This window comes from Ascaphus truei, chromosome 4 (assembly GCF_040206685.1).
Source record: "Ascaphus truei isolate aAscTru1 chromosome 4, aAscTru1.hap1, whole genome shotgun sequence".
NCBI lineage: Eukaryota > Metazoa > Chordata > Amphibia > Anura > Ascaphidae > Ascaphus > Ascaphus truei.
The window spans coordinates 388,834,130-388,852,932 of NC_134486.1; the positions used below are offsets into that span (position 1 = coordinate 388,834,130).

At 49.9% G+C, this 18,803-nt stretch overlaps 1 protein-coding gene across 2 annotated transcripts in view; it reads right to left on the bottom strand.

Annotated features, from left to right (window-relative positions):
- RUNX2 (RUNX family transcription factor 2) overlaps positions 1–18,803 on the bottom strand; it is a 132,634-nt gene that overhangs the window by 98,265 nt on the left and 15,566 nt on the right. For both annotated transcript variants that reach the window (XM_075598550.1, XM_075598549.1), the window contains exon 2: positions 2,213–2,369. In XM_075598550.1, the coding sequence (XP_075454665.1) occupies positions 2,213–2,369 (157 nt within the window). The remainder of the gene's footprint in view (positions 1–2,212; positions 2,370–18,803) is intronic.

The window sequence follows — 18,803 nt, forward strand, 5'->3', positions numbered from 1 at the left end:
TGTATGCAATGGGTCCAGAGCATGTATGTAAAGCGAAAATGTACTTAAAGTGAAGCACTACCTTTTTCCCACTTATCGATGCTTCGGTACAGGTAGGGAGCCGGTATTGCTGTTCAGGACGTGCTGACAGGCGCATGCGCGAGATAGCGTTTGCAGCGAGGGGAATCAGCTCGTCACTACTACAATGGTCTGTAGGGCAGAATAATTGTCCGTACTTGCGAAACGAGCGTACGGACACAGGGGAATGGTGCTACTGAAAATATGTCCTTACTCGTGAGTGTACTTAAAGTGAGTGTCCTTAAACCGGGGTATGCCTGTATAATATATATATATATAAATAGATCAATAACTTGAAGGAAAAATTAAGACTATACTGAGCTTTCTAATTTTCACATAGCAACTAGGATCTGATCAGTGTAACTTTGGAATTGGTGCAGCATTTTTTGTCCCCAGTAAATAGGTTTTGAGTATATCCAGGGAGACGCGCTTTAGGTCACACTGCTGCTGGTACATGTGGTGCTAAGTTATCCTGCACCTTTCATGCTGCTCTGCTCTCAAAAGCTCTTCTTCAATACACTGTGACACTGTGAAGCAGCTTCCCATTGCTGGAGAAGAGATATGCTGCGGTCCAATGAATGGGAATAAAGAGAGAGAGAGAGAGAGAGAGAGAGAGAGAGAGAGAGAGAGAGAGAGAGAGAGAGAGAGAGAGAGAGAGAGAGAGAGAGAGAGAGAGAGAGAATGAGAGAGAGAATGAGAGAGAATGAGAGAGAATGAGAGAGAGAGAGAATGTGAGAGAGAGAGAATGTGAGAGAGAGAGAATGAGAGAGAGAGAGAGAGAGAATGTGAGAGAGAGAGAATGAGAGAGAGAGAATGTGAGAGAGAGAGAGAATGAGAGAGAGAGAGAGAGAGAGAGAGAGAGAGAGAGAGAGAGAGAGAGAGAATGAGAGATAGAATGAGAGAGAATGAGAGAGAGAATGTACTCCAGGTTAAGACGTGGATGGATAAGGGCGCTGCGGGGCGCTGCGGGGCGCTGCCCAGCACACCGCTGACTCTCTCACTGGCAGAGATTTTATTTTACAGCTGATGTTTTGGGTGATTTATTATTACGTGCTGTAAATCTTCTGGGTTCTTTTCCTTGCAAAACATAACTAATTAATACATTAAAGGAGCATTTGATCTCACAAAAAAATGTCGGGGGCGGAGGGGGGAGGGTGGTGGTCTTAGTCTCTGGAGCTGAACCACGTTCATTTCAGCCCCGGGGAATCTTTGCTCCCTGAGATACTCACCTCCGTAGGGGGTGCAGCTGCAGCTGGGCTGTGTGTGAGGAACAGAATGGCAGCTTATCTGTCCCACGTCACAGCGGCCAATAAGAAGCCGTGATGTCATCCATTGAGGCTTCCTATTGGCCCATGTGACCAGGACCCGGTAAACCTGCGGAGGTACAACCAGCATCCCTTTCGGAGGTAAGAGTCTCGAGGAGCAGGGGGTCGCTGGAGCTGAAATAACAGCTATGGAGAGCCCCTTCTTCCCACCTATATATATATTTTAAACATGTTCTGCTCCTTTAATAATAAAGTTCACCTTCAAAAATCAGGGAGCTCACTTTAATATATATATATATATTATATATATATATATATTATATATAATTTTAATGTATTAAAGCAAGCACCCTGAATTCGCATTTATATACACAGACACACATACATAAAATAAACATATATAAAGAGTATATATATGTGTGTGTTTATTTATGTGTGTGTGTTTATTTATGTGTGTGTGTGTGTGTGTGTGTGTGTGCGTGCGTGCGTGTGTGTGCGCGCGCGTAACTTGGACCCTAAATGCAAAGTCTGCGACTGAACCGCTGACTGAGCCCCCTGTGCTGAAGCAGGGATATCCTGAAAACCTGGCCTGGTGACTACTCCTGCTTTAGTATATAGACCCATTTGAGTGTAGATTACAAAGCAAAGTTAATTCTGGCAAAGAAAAGAAAAAAAAAGAATTACAGTTCAAGAGATAACAACACACCCTGAAGATAGCTGTTCGGTAGCCAAACACGAGGCCGTGGCTAAATCACCAAAGGGGAGAGAGATTTGAAACTGAGTAGCTGGCACAGTCAGGTGTCTCCGGTTGTTTGCAGACAGCGCAGGGGTTAAATAAAAAAGACTGGATCCAGCTCTCAGGTAGTTAATCCTGGAAGCCGACGTCCTACCTCTTCCGCTTCTGCCCACAAATCTCAGGTCGTTAAACCGCGCCACTTGGTTTTTCATGACTGCCGAGGCGTTTCTGAGCTCCGCCGAGTAGTTCTCATCGTTCCCGGCCATGACTGTGACCACAGTCCCATCCGGCACTTCTCCCAGGGCAACCACCTGTGTAAATAGGAGGCCGGAGGGTTAACGTGACATGGTTACTGCGCGCAGCGCTGACGTCTTACTTTCGGGCTTTGCACTGCGGGCTACTTTGACATTTAACCCAGGGGTGCTCAACTCCAGTCCTCAACGGCCACCAACAGGTCAGGTCTGCAGGATATCCCTGCTTCAGCACAGGTGGCTCAATCGGTGGCTCAGTCTTCGACTGAGCCACCGATTGAGCCACCTGTGCTGAAGCAGGGATATCCTGTAAACCTGACCTGTTGGTGGCCCTTGAGGACTGGAGTCGAGCACCCCTGATTTAACCCATTTCACTGCAATGTGCTGCAGAGCAATGCAGGACCCAGCAGCAGCAAAAGGGTTAAATGACTCCAGTAAAACCAGATTAGCAAAGTGTGATAGTACGAGGGAGGGGGACTATCCTCCCTGCGCGTATCCACAAGAAACCAAAGATGCTCAGGCCAAATTGAATAACAATGAAACAATTGGCATATATAAACACACAAATTGTACATTGGAGTAACGATACTCAAATGTGAGTCTACATACAAATGGTTGGCAAGACTGATAACCAGCAATACAACACAGAGTAGCAAAAGAAAAAGCCATTCTAACCAAACAAGGTTGTGTAGTACTGCACACCACACTGAGGGGAGATGGATGTGATAGAGGTATCATCGTTAAAGTGCAATGTTTGGATTATATCCTATCCACACTAGGGTAAGATATACAGCTCCTCATGGAATGGCTAGCATGTGTATGCTGTTATAAAGTGGCTATATCCCCACTGACAATGATAGATACAGCTAACCATAGGTGAAATGTCACAGCCAAGAATGTCTAGTAGACACAGTCAGAGTTGTACATAAAGAATAATAAAAGTCTTGCAAATGTATCCACATCAATCCATAATCCTAAATGTGCATAGCAGCAAAGTCACATTGGATATATCTACGTACTCTCAGAGAAGAGAGAGTCGGGGGTCCTGCCAGGCGCTCCCACTCCTGCCTAAATTATATGTATAAATAACATTTATTTATTTATTTTTTTAATACCAGAACAGTCTGTGAAATCCCTTGTTCTTGCGGTACCGGTACCGGCACCGGGCAAAACAATGTGTCCATCAGCTGATCTGGCAAAAATCGATGAATGAAAAATGGGTCAAAAAGGACAATTTGTGTTAACCCTTTCACTGCCGGAATAAACAGCCATGCACTGACGATTGATGTTACCCGACCCCTTCTGGGAGCTAAAGGGTTAAAAAAAAAAACAGGTCAGAATTAAGGCTCTAAGAGGTAGATCCTCAGACGGACGCTACATTTATTCATTTATATTGCTGAGGTTATGCATGGATCTATATTATTGTACGTCCATAATTTATACAGTCATTACATTATATACTATACCATTAAGTGAAACCGATAATAAGTGTAAAAATGATACATTTCTCAATATTATAACAAGATTTGCATTAGCTTTTGGTAACGCACATAAAAATCTCCGTTAATAGCGCTGCGTTAAAGTTTGACAAATGCGCGTGTGCAGTGCGTTGGAGAACGCGTTTCTGAGACATGAAAATCCCTGTTAATAGCGCTGCTACTTTTACGAGCGGACGTTATTTTTGCAGCTCATTAACTCATTAAGTTTGGGGATACCCTTCCGTAATAACGGCTGTTCCCTATTTCGGGAACGTAACTTTATTAGGTATAAATTTCCGGCACTCGGAGGATGTAGCCCTAAAGACTTTCACATTGAGAACACTGCTATTGCCATTATTTCCCCAGCGGTTCCCTGTATTCAAGACGGGAACACAGAACAGTCCCAAAAGTTTACACTTAACTATCAGAAGGAAAAATATCTCATGTTGGTTTAAAAAAAAAAAAGCGTATTAAGAGCTGTGTAATTCTCCCAAACATTTCTAAATCACAAAACAGGACCATCTGATTTTTTCCCTCACAAAATCAGTCCCTACTATATATATATATATATATATATATATATATATATATATATATATATATATCTATATATATATATACATACATATACACACACAGACACATATATTATATGTATATATACTGTATATATATATATATATACACATATACATATATACATATACATATATATATATATATATACATATATATATATATATATATATATATATATATATATATATATATATATATATATATATATATATATATATATGAATTGCTTTGGATTAATGTGCTTTCTGGTATTGAAGAAGTTAAAACTATACGCATATTTTCACACGTTTGCGCCCCCCCTTCTCCCCTGTCCCCTCCCCCGACGTCAACAATTCTAATTCAAAAATGGTGTTTTGATTGTCCTAATAATCCAATAACTAATAAGCGGACTTTTCTGCGGCTATTTATCTGTTCCACATGTGAACAAACCACAGCAGATGGTTCCGCCAAATAAATCAGCTAATCAAAGCCATGAAATACGATTGGAACATATTAGGAAGATGCTGATTCTAGAATAATTACATGGCTCCCAAATACCGTATATCCAGCGTCCCACTGAGCCAATCTGAAACGCTAACTGCTAACAGTGTGTCAAAATACGCTGCGGTTTTTATTTATTTTTTTATAACATTTCCCCTTTTTTATATATATATATATATATATATATATATAAAAAAGCATTTTAACAAGATTATTCTCACGAGGGGGGTGGGAAATAAGTTTTATCATTTATGAAAATTAATTCAATGATTTGTACAAAGAAGAAGAAAAAAAAAAAAAAGAAATTTTCCTATAAAAATGTGGCGGCGTTTTTCTCCCGGTATAAATCCGTTATATGCGAGGTGACACACTTCATTGCATTAACAACCTTTGCTAAAGGGGATATTTATTGCAATCCACTGCAACTAATGGCCGTTTCTACTCTCCATTCGAATGAAACAACCACATGATTAACCGCGTCTGTGCCGGAGAGAGCAGCCACCCATTGCGGTAGCAAAACGCTGCACTCTGGCGCTGAAAGGGGTTAACTCCAGACCAGCGTAATTAGGGAAAGGCGCGCTTTGCCGTTTCATAGCCTGGCCACTTTAAAAACGTTAGCCAACAAGAGTCTATTTTCTAAGTTATTTATTACATTTATTTTATTATTACTGGGGGTCGCTGAAATTATTATTGTTCATTAACTGACATGACCTCACTTCATTAGCCGGGGAATGCCAGTCCTTGAAAACCAGTCTCCTTTATTAACAACGGCTAAATGTATGAAATATGCAAGAAGTGTGTAAAACAATACCAGGCCCTCTGTCTACGTGAGACGTAGGCTGCCTGACTGTATTATTACTGCTGCCGTGTTTCCATGTTTCCTTATAACGCGCGACATACGTGCGCAGGGAAAATGTACATGTTATGGCTTCTGCTTTTATTGCGTCCAAAATATACAACACAACTATTGTTTCAGTCGCTGCTCTGAGAAGATCCTAACACAATGAATATACTATAACAGAGGTGGGCAACTCCAGGCCTCGGGGGGCACCAACAGGACAGGTTTTTCCGGATATTCCTGCTTCAGCACAGGTGGCTCAGTCGAAGACTAAACCTGGCCTGTTGGTGGCCCTTGAGCACTGGAGTTGGCCACCCCTGCACTATAATATTTCCCATTCAGTAGGATCCCAGTAAGAAACTGAGAGCCCTCACTCTATACCCCTATAGGGCCCATGAACAAAGCATCGCAAACTTGTGTCAAAGCGCAACACTTTATAGTGTCATACTCCATTTTAATTGTGCTTGTGTGAGCTTTTCTACTAAGCTCACATGTCTCCATTTGTGCCAGCGGCATCAAAATCATTTGCTTTACGGCGCACAGAGATAGACGCCATCAAAATGGCCGCCCCCAAAAACCAACGCTTTATAAAGTTTTCGTGCAGAATGAAGTTACTCTGTATGCGCCCACACATTTACAGGGCGCCGCACGGATGTTTCAGTATATAGGTTAATAAAATGTCGTCTTTTCCTATTATAATTTTTTTCACAAATAATTGATATTTAGTAATACAGTACTTTGTGTTTTTTTTAAGCACGAAAACATACAGAATTGTTAGAATTTAAACTGTATCAGTCCTGTATTCAACAGGAGGCCAGAACATCATTTTATTTCAAACGTGTGCGAAGCCGTTACCTGCACCGTGCACCTTTAGTGAAGGTTTGTATTACATTTACACCCTGACATTTTGACGCCCAGAAAAACGTACAATGAAATATTAGTCCGTAGGCCCCTATTACATTCGGAATCGCTTTTCCAACCCCGAAGGACATTGGCCCAATATTTACTTTTTTTGCTAAGTCAATTTCTTCTTCAGTTAATTTTATAATCCCTATAAACTGCAACGCAGCCAGCGGCCTCTTACATCAATTCGATGTAATATACGTAGCATGTATTTAGCATTCTGCCGTTGCGTGCGTTTTAAATGCTATTTCTTCATCACATATAGAAACTCCGTGGTTTTCATAAAATCCTCTTCTTCAGTGTAACACGGCGCTGAAGCTGCTAACATTTCTGAATGTTTTCTTTGTGGCGTTCGTTGTTGGTTCTACATTTCTGAATGGTACAGTATGTGTTACTTAAAGGAAAAGCACACACGTATTTCTACGCGTTCCTTGCAGACACCCTACGTCTCCGAGTGTTATTCCTATGGCTGCCATAGGGGTATGTGACATGTTGCACGGCATAAAAAGGTTAAATACATTCCTAAAACAGAGGAATAAAAACACTACTGTTTGTCTCCCTGCCAGTATCTGCCTTTAAATGCTTTATTTTAACCCTTTAAAAAAAATACTGGTAAATGTTTCTAAATGGCAGCAGGGTTAAAACGAAGGACTCTCTGTGCGTGCGCTGGTGGAGCTGCATCAAAAAAAGCGCGTTTTTTTCTGCCTGAAACGTGCCGTGTTTCTACTGTTTGAGAATTTGCCGCTAGTATTCTGTGTGCGCAAAAAGACATCTGCCGCCTTTAAGGTGACGGAGAAAACCAATGCAAAAAAAACCCTGCAGAGAACCAGTAACGCAAGCTGCGCAGTCCTTCATGCATGGACCGGCGCCAATATGCATGTGTAACCCCGCCCTAACTCCTCCCCCTCGCTCCCAAAACCCCTCCTCTCGTTGCTGGCAGGCGCAGACATACCCGGGAATGACCCAACGCGGATTTATACAGCTGCTTTGATACATAGAAGCCCACAGTTAAGAATCAACATTAAAAAACTGCTCTGACAGAATAAAACCAGGTAGGGCTAAGAACGATGTCCCCTGTTCTCACCCCATTAGTGCTATAGGGACAGAATTACGCAGTACTGGACATTTCAGTGCAGTGTAGGTACCGGGCAGCTGTATTAAAGCCCAATACCAACATTATCTAATAGCACGCACACTGAGGAAAGGTCCAAGTACACCGTCGTAGGCGCTAAATACAGCAATATAATGTTCTAACATCAGACACAAGGTGCAGTTCCTATAGTGCAGGGGAGCTCAACTCTGTCCTCAAGCCCTACCAACAGGTCAGGTTTTCAGCACAGGTGGCTCAATTAGTCCCAGGTTCAGCACAGGTGGCTCAATTAGTCCCAGGTTCAGCACAGGTGGCTCAAACAGTCCCTGTGTCTGTGCATGCATGCCTGTGTGTGTGTGTGCATGTTGCGTCTGTGTCTGTACATGCATGCATCTGTGTGTGCGTGTGCGTCTGTGTCTGTGGACATGCGTCTGTCCGTGCATGCATGCATCTGTGTGTGTGCATGTGTGTCTGTGCACGTGCGCCTCTGTGTGTGAATGCATGCGTCTGTGTGTGTGCATGTGCGTCTGTATCTGTGCATGCATGCGTCTGTGTATGTGTGCGTCTGTGTACATGCGTCTGTGCATGCATGCGCCTGTGCCTGTGCCTGTGCCTGTGCCTGTGCCTGTGCGTGTACGTGTGCGTGTGCGTGTGTGTGTGTGTGTGTGTATCCATCTGTGTGCATGTGTGCGTCTGTGTGTGCATGTGTGCGTCTGTGTGTGCGCACGTGCATTCGTCTGTGTTTGTGCGTCTGTGTATGTGCACGTGCATCTGTGTGTGTGCATGTGTGCATCTGTGTCTGTGCACGTGGGTCTGTGTCTGTGCATGCATGTGTCTGTGTGTGTGCATGTGTGCATGTGTGCATCTGTGTGTGTTCACGTGCATCTGTGGGTGTGCATGCATGCGTCTGTGTGTGTGCATGCGTGCGTCTGTGTCTGTGCATGAATGCATATGTGTGTGTACATGTGTGCGTTTGTGTGTGTGCACGTGCATCTGTGTCTGTGCATGCATCTGTGTGTGTGTTATGTGTCTGAGCCTAAGGCCAATGGTACTTGGTCTGATTCCACAAAGTTCAGGCTCCCAGAAGACAATAAGACAGAGAGGGGCTGTTTCCTTTCCGCCAGGTACACAAATAAAGGGGATTTCTGAGGTGTCCGGAAAATATCCAGCCTGCTTTCTAATCTCCTCACTGTGCCCACAACTGCCCTCTTCACACCTTGATGCCATTGTGTGGTGGTGTGTTACAATGTTAATGACCTGCTTTTTGGATGGGACCTGGCTGTATGTTTCAGCATGAATGAATGGGAGAAGGCTGAGCCTAGAGGGTACAGCACAGGGTAGACATGGGTTTAACCCCTTAACAAGAAAGGAAAGTCACCATAACTTCCTATGCCACGGCTGAAAATTAGACTGTTTGCGTCTTTAAAATAATAATAACTTTATTTCATATAGCACTTTTCTCCCAATGGGAAACAAAGCGCTTCACAATAACAATACACCATGCTGTACGTGCCATTGTACACAGGCCCTTCCCCACGGAGCTTACAATCAATCACAGCCATGTTAGTGCCTCCGGGAGGTAAAGTGACTGGCTTACGGTCGCAAGGAGCTGACATTGGGAACTGAACCAGGTTCCCCATTCAAACTGAACGTTGCCGAGTTATCAGTCCGTATCGTTACTGACTTTGTGTGCAGTGTGTGTGTTAAACAAACACATCTATGTTTCAAATCTTAATAGAAAATATAATCCATACACAAATGTAACCCAAATGACTTGTGTGTGCCTATTATTGTATAGTGATAAGAAGGTGTATGTATGTATGTATGTATGTATGTCTTTATTTATATAGGTGCACAGAATTAAGGTAACCCTCCCAAAGGAAGGGAACGTGAGACGCGGATATCATATATTCCCATTAGCAGATCACCACACAAGGCTACCTGCAAAGAGCGCTGCAGATGTACTGTGGTCAATGTTATTGCCACACGTGGCGTGATGCAGCGCCACATACACAACCCAGCAGCGGGAGAAGGCGGCCATTGTTTTCCATCAGGCATGTGCGAGAAGGGGCGGGACACTCCCGCCATTTCCCTCAGGGGCGCGCTGAGGGCTGCAGTAATGCTGGATACTTCTGTATCGCGCAACACTGCAATTCCTGGAGATCCAAATGGCAAACGAAATGTTGGCCGAATCCTCGGAGACGTTTAAAGCAGCAACACTACACTACACTTTATTTTTCTTTTTTGTATATGTAAAGCATGTGGCAATGTATAATTCTACATTCTTACCTAAGCTGGCAATCATTTGGTGCTCCTGTTATAAATCTGTAAAAATCCTGATTGTGTGACTAACATAATGGCTACTTCAGTCAGTGCAACTCAGCAGCTACAATGTATCCTTATATTACTAAGGTAACGTTACCTATTGTAGTGAGGGAGTAAAAACACTAACTAGCACTGAGTTTGAGGCAGGGGAGCCTGGTTCAATTCCTGGTGTCGGCTCCTTGTGACTTTGGGCAAGTCACTTTATCTCCCGGTGCCTCAGGCACCATAAACATAGATTGTAAGCTCCACAGGGCAGGGACCTGTGCCTGCAAAATGTCTCTGTAAAGCGCTACGTAAAAACAAGCAGCGCTATACAAGAACATGCTATTATTATTATTATTATTATTATTATTATTACAGTTTGCAGCTCAAACTGCTGGGAACATTGGCAACAAATTATCACAAACAGGAAAGAGCTGCAAAGATGATGCACTGCTGGGGAAGAGTTGAATAATAAATACATAATACAGTAAGTATTATCTAATACTACAGAACTGATATATATTTTTTTTTTTAAATACACATATAAGATTTCACATGTTTTGCTGCTTTAATTGGCATATATACAATTAACCCCTTAATGATCACTGTGTACTGCCCGTTTAATGCTGCTGAATGCATATCCCTAACTATGTTAGTTCATTAGCTGTTGGTTATCTAAGCTGCCGGGGTGCAGAGGGGGTGGATAACATCACAAATAACAATCTTTACAATAAACAAACCAGGGTACAGAGTGTACAGTTTCTAAGTGTTAGTGTGCAGGATGTACAGAATACGGATTAGTATACAAAGAAACCTTCACAATGTGCAGAACAAGGCACAGGAAAGTACACAATACATATTAGTGTACAGTGCTATAACAACAAGCTGCAAAGTGACCGTTAGGCCATGCAGAATAATGTAGGAAAGGTGCGAGTGTATAGGGCAAGTATTATAATGTGCAATGTATACAGTAGTGTACACGCTACGGAACACCTTTCGGGATGTACAAAGCAGCCTTTACATTGCAGAACAACGGCGAAGGCCGAGCTCATAGTTGTGGCGCGGGTGCACTCCCGTACGCGCTCCTGCAGCCCCAGCGATGTGTGCGCTAGCTCAAGGAGATTGGTCACAGCGATTGGGGGCATGGCGGAGGGCGGGGCCAACGCGTCACGGACGCGTCACTGAGCTGGTTCGCCCTCATTGGCTGAACCCGCTCACGTCACGCTGACATCACGCTACTGCAGCCCCAAATCTCAATTTGAGTTGTGGCGGCAAAATGTAGCGGCGTCGATGCACGCAGCGCCACGGGCACTTGAGGAACTCCAATAGGCAATAAGGTAAGAGTCCTGGAAGGGCGCGCGGACGCAAGTGCGTGCATGTAGCGACGCCACCATGAGCTTGGCCTAAGACTTTCCCAACAGTCTCTCACTTAACCACGTGGCTGCCAAGTATTTAAGCAGAAGACCCCCTCATTGCTGCGTACATTCATCCGAATCGTACACTGCTAATAACCACGAGCTAGACCAGGGGTGGGCAACTCCAGTCCTCAAGGGCCACCAACAGGTCAAGTATTAAGGATAGCCCTGCTTCAGCACAGGTGGCTCAATCAGTGGCTCAGTGCCCGTGCTGATGCAGGGACAACCTGAAAACCTGACCTGTTGGTGGCCCTTGAGGATTGGAGTTGCTCAACCCTGGTCTAGACACACACATTTCCTTGTAAGTGCTCATGTTATACCAGCTTGCACATAAGAGGAGCAGGGGGTAGCCTTTGTATAAACCACTTCCAGATTTCATTCACTCCCACACTGCGCACACAGTCTCCATGCAAATCGCAAACATGTCTCTCTAACCATTCAAAGGAACGGGAGAAATCATGCGCAGGCGGTTATTTGGGGGCACGGCCCCGTCTGTTGCGACTGAAAATAAGGGGGGGCCAGACGATTCTATCGTGAAGTAACATGAGGTCAATAGCTGTGCCTGCCTCTTCTTTTACTTAAAAAATAAGGATTGGACGTGAAAAAGAAACAGGAGGTAGAATGGTGCTGGTTATTGGAGCGGAGAAGTTTTGGGCTCTCAGAGGAACTGTGGCCTAGCGCATGAAACACTTTCATGTTTACTTTGTTCCCCTAGGCCAAGTACGGTAACTAATGCAATTCTTTCCTTAAAGAGTGTAGTTATACTTAGAAATCCCCTTCAATATCTCCGGTATCTGAAATGCATTGAGTTACAATTATGTTCATTTCACTAAGAGATACATTTCATTTGGATACTTAAGACTAGATTAATAAAATATGAATCCCCTCGCTGCTAAACTGGGGTAAAGGCAGGGCGATAAACGGGATTTATCCAACCAAAAAAAGAGCGCTTCTTTTTATTGGATTTATATTCTTGGCTAAATCTTGTGCTGTAATTTATCTCCAGTTTTAAAGCCTTTGACAAACTGATCGCTAGTTTTTTGTAGTAGAAAAATAAGACGCGATACATTTAGAAAACATTTTTTCTTCTGAACTCAGTGTCGCCGGCATGTAAAAAGAGGGCATTGCGTGAAGCTCCTACAGCAATAGTTTTTGCTGTTACCATGTCTGTATTTGGGATTCAGTGCACAGAGCCAGCTCCTCCAAGACACCAAACCGTTTCTTTCTCTGCTTCCTGCTGAAGCCGCATGTTCACATCTGGATGCAGAGTGGTGAGACAGTGACTGACACAGTGGGTGTGTCTGAAACCGGGCAAATGGGGTAACATGACCAAATAACAGCCATTCATGAAGCATTTAAGCATCAAGTCACTTCTTCGACAAATCGTATGTTGTATATTTACTGATTCCAAACGGGTGCAAAATCTAGATGTCTGAACTTTGTAATGTTCTCAGATATATGTTTTTTTCCCCAATAAAATAATATAAAAAGGCAGACATACAATTGATACTGGGGGTTTCTGCCTTTAATACCTCTAAAATACTATTTGGGACTTCTGTTTTACGGAGTAGAAATGAACCCTCCAGCAATATGTTAATATAATCAGCTGTGTACAACATGTTTGTATCTTACTTGTGTGTATTAGAATATATTTTAATGTATACATACACATGTGCGGGTATATATATATATATATAATCATATCAGTGGCAAAACACAAAGATATAATACGGTTCGTGTTGTTGTGGGATCTCCTCGGGCGCCGTGGTCATAGGACCATTGGAAATATAGTGATATGTGAATGAGAGCTGCATCGCTTACGTATATACGAGAGGAAGGCACGGACGCTCTGTGCAAAGTGTTTCCAGCGGTTTGCTGGGGCTATGAGAACGGAACTGGGGATGTGCTACTGCAGGGGGCTCAACTGCAGTCCCCAAGACCGCCCCAACAGGTCAGGCTTTAAGGATATCCCAGCTTCAGCACAGGGGGCTCCGTCAAAGACTGAGCTCCTGATTGAGCCACCTGTGTTGGATTAGGGCCTGATTGATTTAGCCACCTGTGCTGAAGCAGGGACTGAGACACGTGTTGGATTAGGGCCTGATTGAGCCACCTGTGCTGAAGCAGGGACTGATTGAGACACCTGTGTTGAGGCAGGTACTGATTGAGCCACGTGTGCTAAAGCAGGGACTGATTGAGCCACCTGCGCTGAAGCAGGGATATCCTGAAAACCTGACCTGTTGAGGACTGGAGTTGAGCCCCCTTGAGCATCATTGGAAAAGACGGGGAGCCCAGGTTTAGAAACAGTGTGGGGCGTCGGGGCGGGGCGGCCCAGGTTTAGCAGTGTGGGGCGTCGGAGCAGCCCAGGATTAGAGGCAGTGTGGGGCGTCGGGGCGGCCCAGGTTTAGAAGCAGTGTGGGGCATCGGGGCGGGGCAGGTATAGAAGCAGTGTGGGGCGTCGGGGCGGCCCAGGTTTAGAAGCAGTGTGGGGCATCGGGGCGGCCCAGGTTTAGAAGCAGTGTGGGGCATCGGGGCGGGGCAGGTATAGAAGCAGTGTGGGGCGTCGGGGCGGCCCAGGTTTAGAAGCAGTGTGGGGCATCGGGGCGGGGCAGGTATAGAAGCAGTGTGGGGCATCGGGGCGGGGCAGGTATAGAAGCAGTGTGGGGCATCGGGGCGGGGCAGGTATAGAAGCAGTGTGGGGCGTCGGGGCGGGGCAGGTATAGAAGCAGTGTGGGGCGTCGGGGCGGGGCAGGATTAGAAGCAGTGTGGGGCGTCGGGGCGGGGCAGGTATAGAAGCAGTGTGGGGCGTCGGAGCAGCCCAGGATTAGAGGCAGTGTGGGGCGTCGGGGCGGCCCAGGTTTAGAAGCAGTGTGGGGCATCGGGGCGGGGCAGGTATAGAAGCAGTGTGGGGCATCGGGGCGGGGCAGGTATAGAAGCAGTGTGGGGCATCGGGGCGGGGCAGGTATAGAAGCAGTGTGGGGCGTCGGGGCGGGGCAGGATTAGAAGCAGTGTGGGGCGTCGGGGCGGGGCAGGTATAGAAGCAGTGTGGGGCGTCGGGGCGGGGCAGGTATAGAAGCAGTGTGGGGCGTCGGGGCAGCCCAGGTTTAGAAGCAGTGTGGGGCATCGGGGCGGGGCAGGTATAGAAGCAGTGTGGGGCGTCGGGGCGGGGCAGGATTAGAAGCAGTGTGGGGCGTCGGGGCGGGGCAGGTATAGAAGCAGTGTGGGGCGTCGGGGCAGGGCAGGTTTAGAAGCAGTGTGGGGTGTCGGGGCGGGGCAGGTATAGAAGCAGTGTGGGGCGTCGGGGCGGGGCAGGTTTAGAAGCAGTGTGGGGCGTCGGGGCGGGGCAGGTTTGAAGCAGTGTGGGGCGTCGGGGCGGGGCAGGTTTGAAGCAGTGTGGGGTGTCGGGGCGGCCCAGGTTTAGAAGCAGTGTGGGGCGTCGGGGCGGGGCAGGTTTAGAAGCAGTGTGGGGCGTCGGGGCGGGGCAGGATTAGAAGCAGTGTGGGGCGTCGGGGTGGGACAGGATTAGAAGCAGTGTGGGGCGTCGGGGCGGGGCAGGTATAGAAGCAGTGTGGGGCGTCGGGGCGGGGTGGCCCAGGATTAGCAGTGTGGGGCGTCGGGGCGGCCCAGGTTTAGAAGCAGTGTGGGGCGTCGGGGCGGGACAGGTATAGAAGCAGTGTGGGGCACCGGGGCGGGGCAGGTATAGAAGCAGTGTGGGGCGTCGGGGCGGGGTGGCCCAGGATTAGCAGTGTGGGGCGTCGGGGCGGCCCAGGTTTAGAAGCAGTGTGGGGCGTCGGGGCGGGGCAGGTATAGAAGCAGTGTGGGGCGTCGGGGCGGGGCAGGATTAGAAGCAGTGTGGGGCGTCGGGGCGGGGCAGGTATAGAAGCAGTGTGGGGCGTCGGGGCGGCCCAGGTTTAGAAGCAGTGTGGGGCGTCGGGGCGGGACAGGTATAGAAGCAGTGTGGGGCACCGGGGCGGGGCAGGTATAGAAGCAGTGTGGGGCGTCGGGGCGGCCCAGGTTTAGAAGCAGTGTGGGGCGTCGGGGCGGGGCAGGTATAGAAGCAGTGTGGGGCGTCGGGGCGGGGCAGGATTAGAAGCAGTGTGGGGCGTCGGGGCGGGGCAGGTATAGAAGCAGTGTGGGGCGTCGGGGCGGGGCAGGTTTAGAAGCAGTGTGGGGTGTCGGGCGGCCCAGGTTTAGAAGCAGTGTGGGGCGTCGGGGCGGGACAGGATTAGAAGCAGTGTGGGGCGTCGGGGCGGGGCAGGATTAGAAGCAGTGTGGGGTGTCGGGGCGGGACAGGATTAGAAGCAGTGTGGGGTGTCGGGGCGGGGCAGGTATAGAAGCAGTGTGGGGTGTCGGGGCGGGACAGGATTAGAAGCAGTGTGGGGCGTCGGGGCGGGACAGGATTAGAAGCAGTGTGGGGTGTCGGGGCGGGGCAGGTTTAGAAGCAGTGTGGGGCGTCGGGGAGGGGTGGCCCAGGTTTAGAAGCAGTGTGGGGCGTCGGGGCGGGGCAGGATTAGAAGCAGTGTGGGGTGTCGGGGCGGGACAGGATTAGAAGCAGTGTGGGGCGTCGGGGCGGGACAGGATAAGAAGCAGTGTGGGGTGTCGGGGCGGGGCAGGTTTAGAAGCAGTGTGGGGCGTCGGGGCGGGGCAGGTTTGAAGCAGTGTGGGGTGTCGGGGCGGGGCAGGATTAGAAGCAGTGTGGGGTGTCGGGGCGGGGCAGGATTAGAAGCAGTGTGGGGCGTCGGGGCGGGGCAGGTTTAGAAGCAGTGTGGGGCGTCGGGGCGGGACAGGATTAGAAGCAGTGTGGGGTGTCGGGGCGGGGCAGGATTAGAAGCAGTGTGGGGCGTCGGGGCGGGGCAGGTTTAGAAGCAGTGTGGGGCATCGGGGCGGGGCAGCCCAGGTTTAGAAGTAGTGTGGGGCATCGGGGCGGGGCAGGATTAGAAGCAGTGTGGGGCATCGGGGCAGCCCAGGATTAGAAGCAGTGTGGGGCGTCGGGGCGGGGCAGGTTTAGAAGCAGTGTGGGGCATCGGGGCGGGGCAGCCCAGGTTTAGAAGCAGTGTGGGGCGTCGGGGCGGGGCAGGATTAGAAGCAGTGTGGGGCATCGGGGCAGCCCAGGATTAGAAGCAGTGTGGGGCGTCGGGGCGGGGCAGGTTTAGAAGCAGTGTGGGGCGTCGGGGCGGGGCAGGTTTAGAAGCAGTGTGGGGCGTCGGGGCGGGGCAGGATTAGAAGCAGTGTGGGGCGTCGGGGCGGCCCAGGTTTAGAAGCAGTGTGGGGTGTCGGGGCGGGGCAGGATTAGAAGCAGTGTGGGGCGTCGGGGCGGGGCAGGTTTAGAAGCAGTGTGGGGCATCGGGGCGGGGCAGCCCAGGATTAGAAGCAGTGTGGGGTGTCGGGGCGGGGCAGGTATAGAAGCAGTGTGGGGTGTCGGGGCGGGGCAGGTTTAGAAGCAGTGTGGGGTGTCGGGGCGGGGCAGGTATAGAAGCAGTGTGGGGCGTCGGGGCGGGGCAGGATTAGAAGCAGTGTGGGGCATCGGGGCGGGGCAGCCCAGGATTAGAAGCAGTGTGGGGTGTCGGGGCGGGGCAGGTATAGAAGCAGTGTGGGGTGTCGGGGCGGGGCAGGTTTAGAAGCAGTGTGGGGTGTCGGGGCAGGGCAGGTTTAGAAGCAGTGTGGGGTGTCGGGGCGGGGCAGGTTTAGAAGCAGTGTGGGGCGTCGGGGCGGGGCAGGTTTAGAAGCAGTGTGGGGTTTCGGGGCGGGGCAGGTATAGAAGCAGTGTGGGGTTTCGGGGCGGGGCAGGTATAGAAGCAGTGTGGGGTGTCGGGGCGGGGCAGGTTTAGAAGCAGTGTGGGGTGTCGGGGCGGGGCAGGTTTAGAAGCAGTGTGGGGCGTCGGGGCGGGGCAGGTTTGAAGCAGTGTGGGGTGTCGGGCGGGGCAGGTTTAGAAGCAGTGTGGGGCGTCGGGGCGGGACAGGATTAGAAGCAGTGTGGGGTGTCGGGGCGGGGCAGGATTAGAAGCAGTGTGGGGCGTCGGGGCGGGGCAGGTTTAGAAGCAGTGTGGGGTGTCGGGGCGGCCCAGGTTTAGAAGTAGTGTGGGGCGTCGGGGCGGGGCAGGATTAGAAGCAGTGTGGGGCGTCGGGGCGGGGCAGGTGTAGAAGCAGTGTGGGGCGTCGGGGCAGGTTTAGAAGCAGTGTGGGGCGTCGGGGCGGGGCAGGTATAGAAGCAGTGTGGGGCGTCGGGGCGGCCCAGGTTTAGAAGCAGTGTGGGGTGTCGGGGCGGGGCAGGTTTAGAAGCAGTGTGGGGCATCGGGGCGGGGCAGGATTAGAAGCAGTGTGGGGTGTCGGGGCGGGGCAGGTTTAGAAGCAGTGTGGGGCGTCGGGGCGGGACAGGTTTAGAAGCAGTGTGGGGTGTCGGGGCGGGGCAGGTATAGAAGCAGTGTGGGGCGTCGGGGCGGGGCAGCCCAGGTTTAGAAGCAGTGTGGGGTGTCGGGGCGGGGCAGGTATAGAAGCAGTGTGGGGTGTCGGGGCGGGGCAGGTTTAGAAGCAGTGTGGGGTGTCGGGGCGGGGCAGGTTTAGAAGCAGTGTGGGGTGTCGGGGCGGGGCAGGTATAGAAGCAGTGTGGGGTGTCGGGGCGGGGCAGGTTTAGAAGCAGTGTGGGGTGTCGGGCGGCCCAGGTTTAGAAGCAGTGTGGGGCGTCGGGGCGGGGCAGGATTAGAAGCAGTGTGGGGCGTCGGGGCGGGGCAGGATTAGAAGCAGTGTGGGGCGTCGGGGCGGGGCAGGTATAGAAGCAGTGTGGGGTGTCGAGGCGGGGCAGGTATAGAAGCAGTGTGGGGTGTCGGGGCGGGGCAGGTATAGAAGCAGTGTGGGGTGTCGGGGCGGGGCAGGATTAGAAGCAGTGTGGGGCGTCGGGGCGGGGCAGGATTAGAAGCAGTGTGGGGAGTCGGGGCGGGGCAGGATTAGAAGCAGTGTGGGGCGTCGGGGCGGGGCAGGATTAGAAGCAGTGTGGGGTGTCGGGGCAGGGCAGGTATAGAAGCAGTGTGGGGTGTCGGGGCAGGGCAGGTTTAGAAGCAGTGTGGGGTGTCGGGCGGCCCAGGTTTAGAAGCAGTGTGGGGAGTCGGGGCGGGGCAGGATTAGAAGCAGTGTGGGGAGTCGGGGCAGGATTAGAAGCAGTGTGGGGCGTCGGGGCGGGGCAGGATTAGAAGCAGTGTGGGGTGTTGGGGTGGGGCGGGTATAGAAGCAGTGTGGGGTGTCGGGGTGGGGCGGGTATAGAAGCAGTGTGGGGTGTCGGGGCGGGGCAGGTATAGAAGCAGTGTGGGGCGTCGGGGCGGGGCAGGATTAGAAGCAGTGTGGGGTGTCGGGGCGGGGCAGGATTAGAAGCAGTGTGGGGTGTCGGGGCGGGGCAGGATTAGAAGCAGTGTGGGG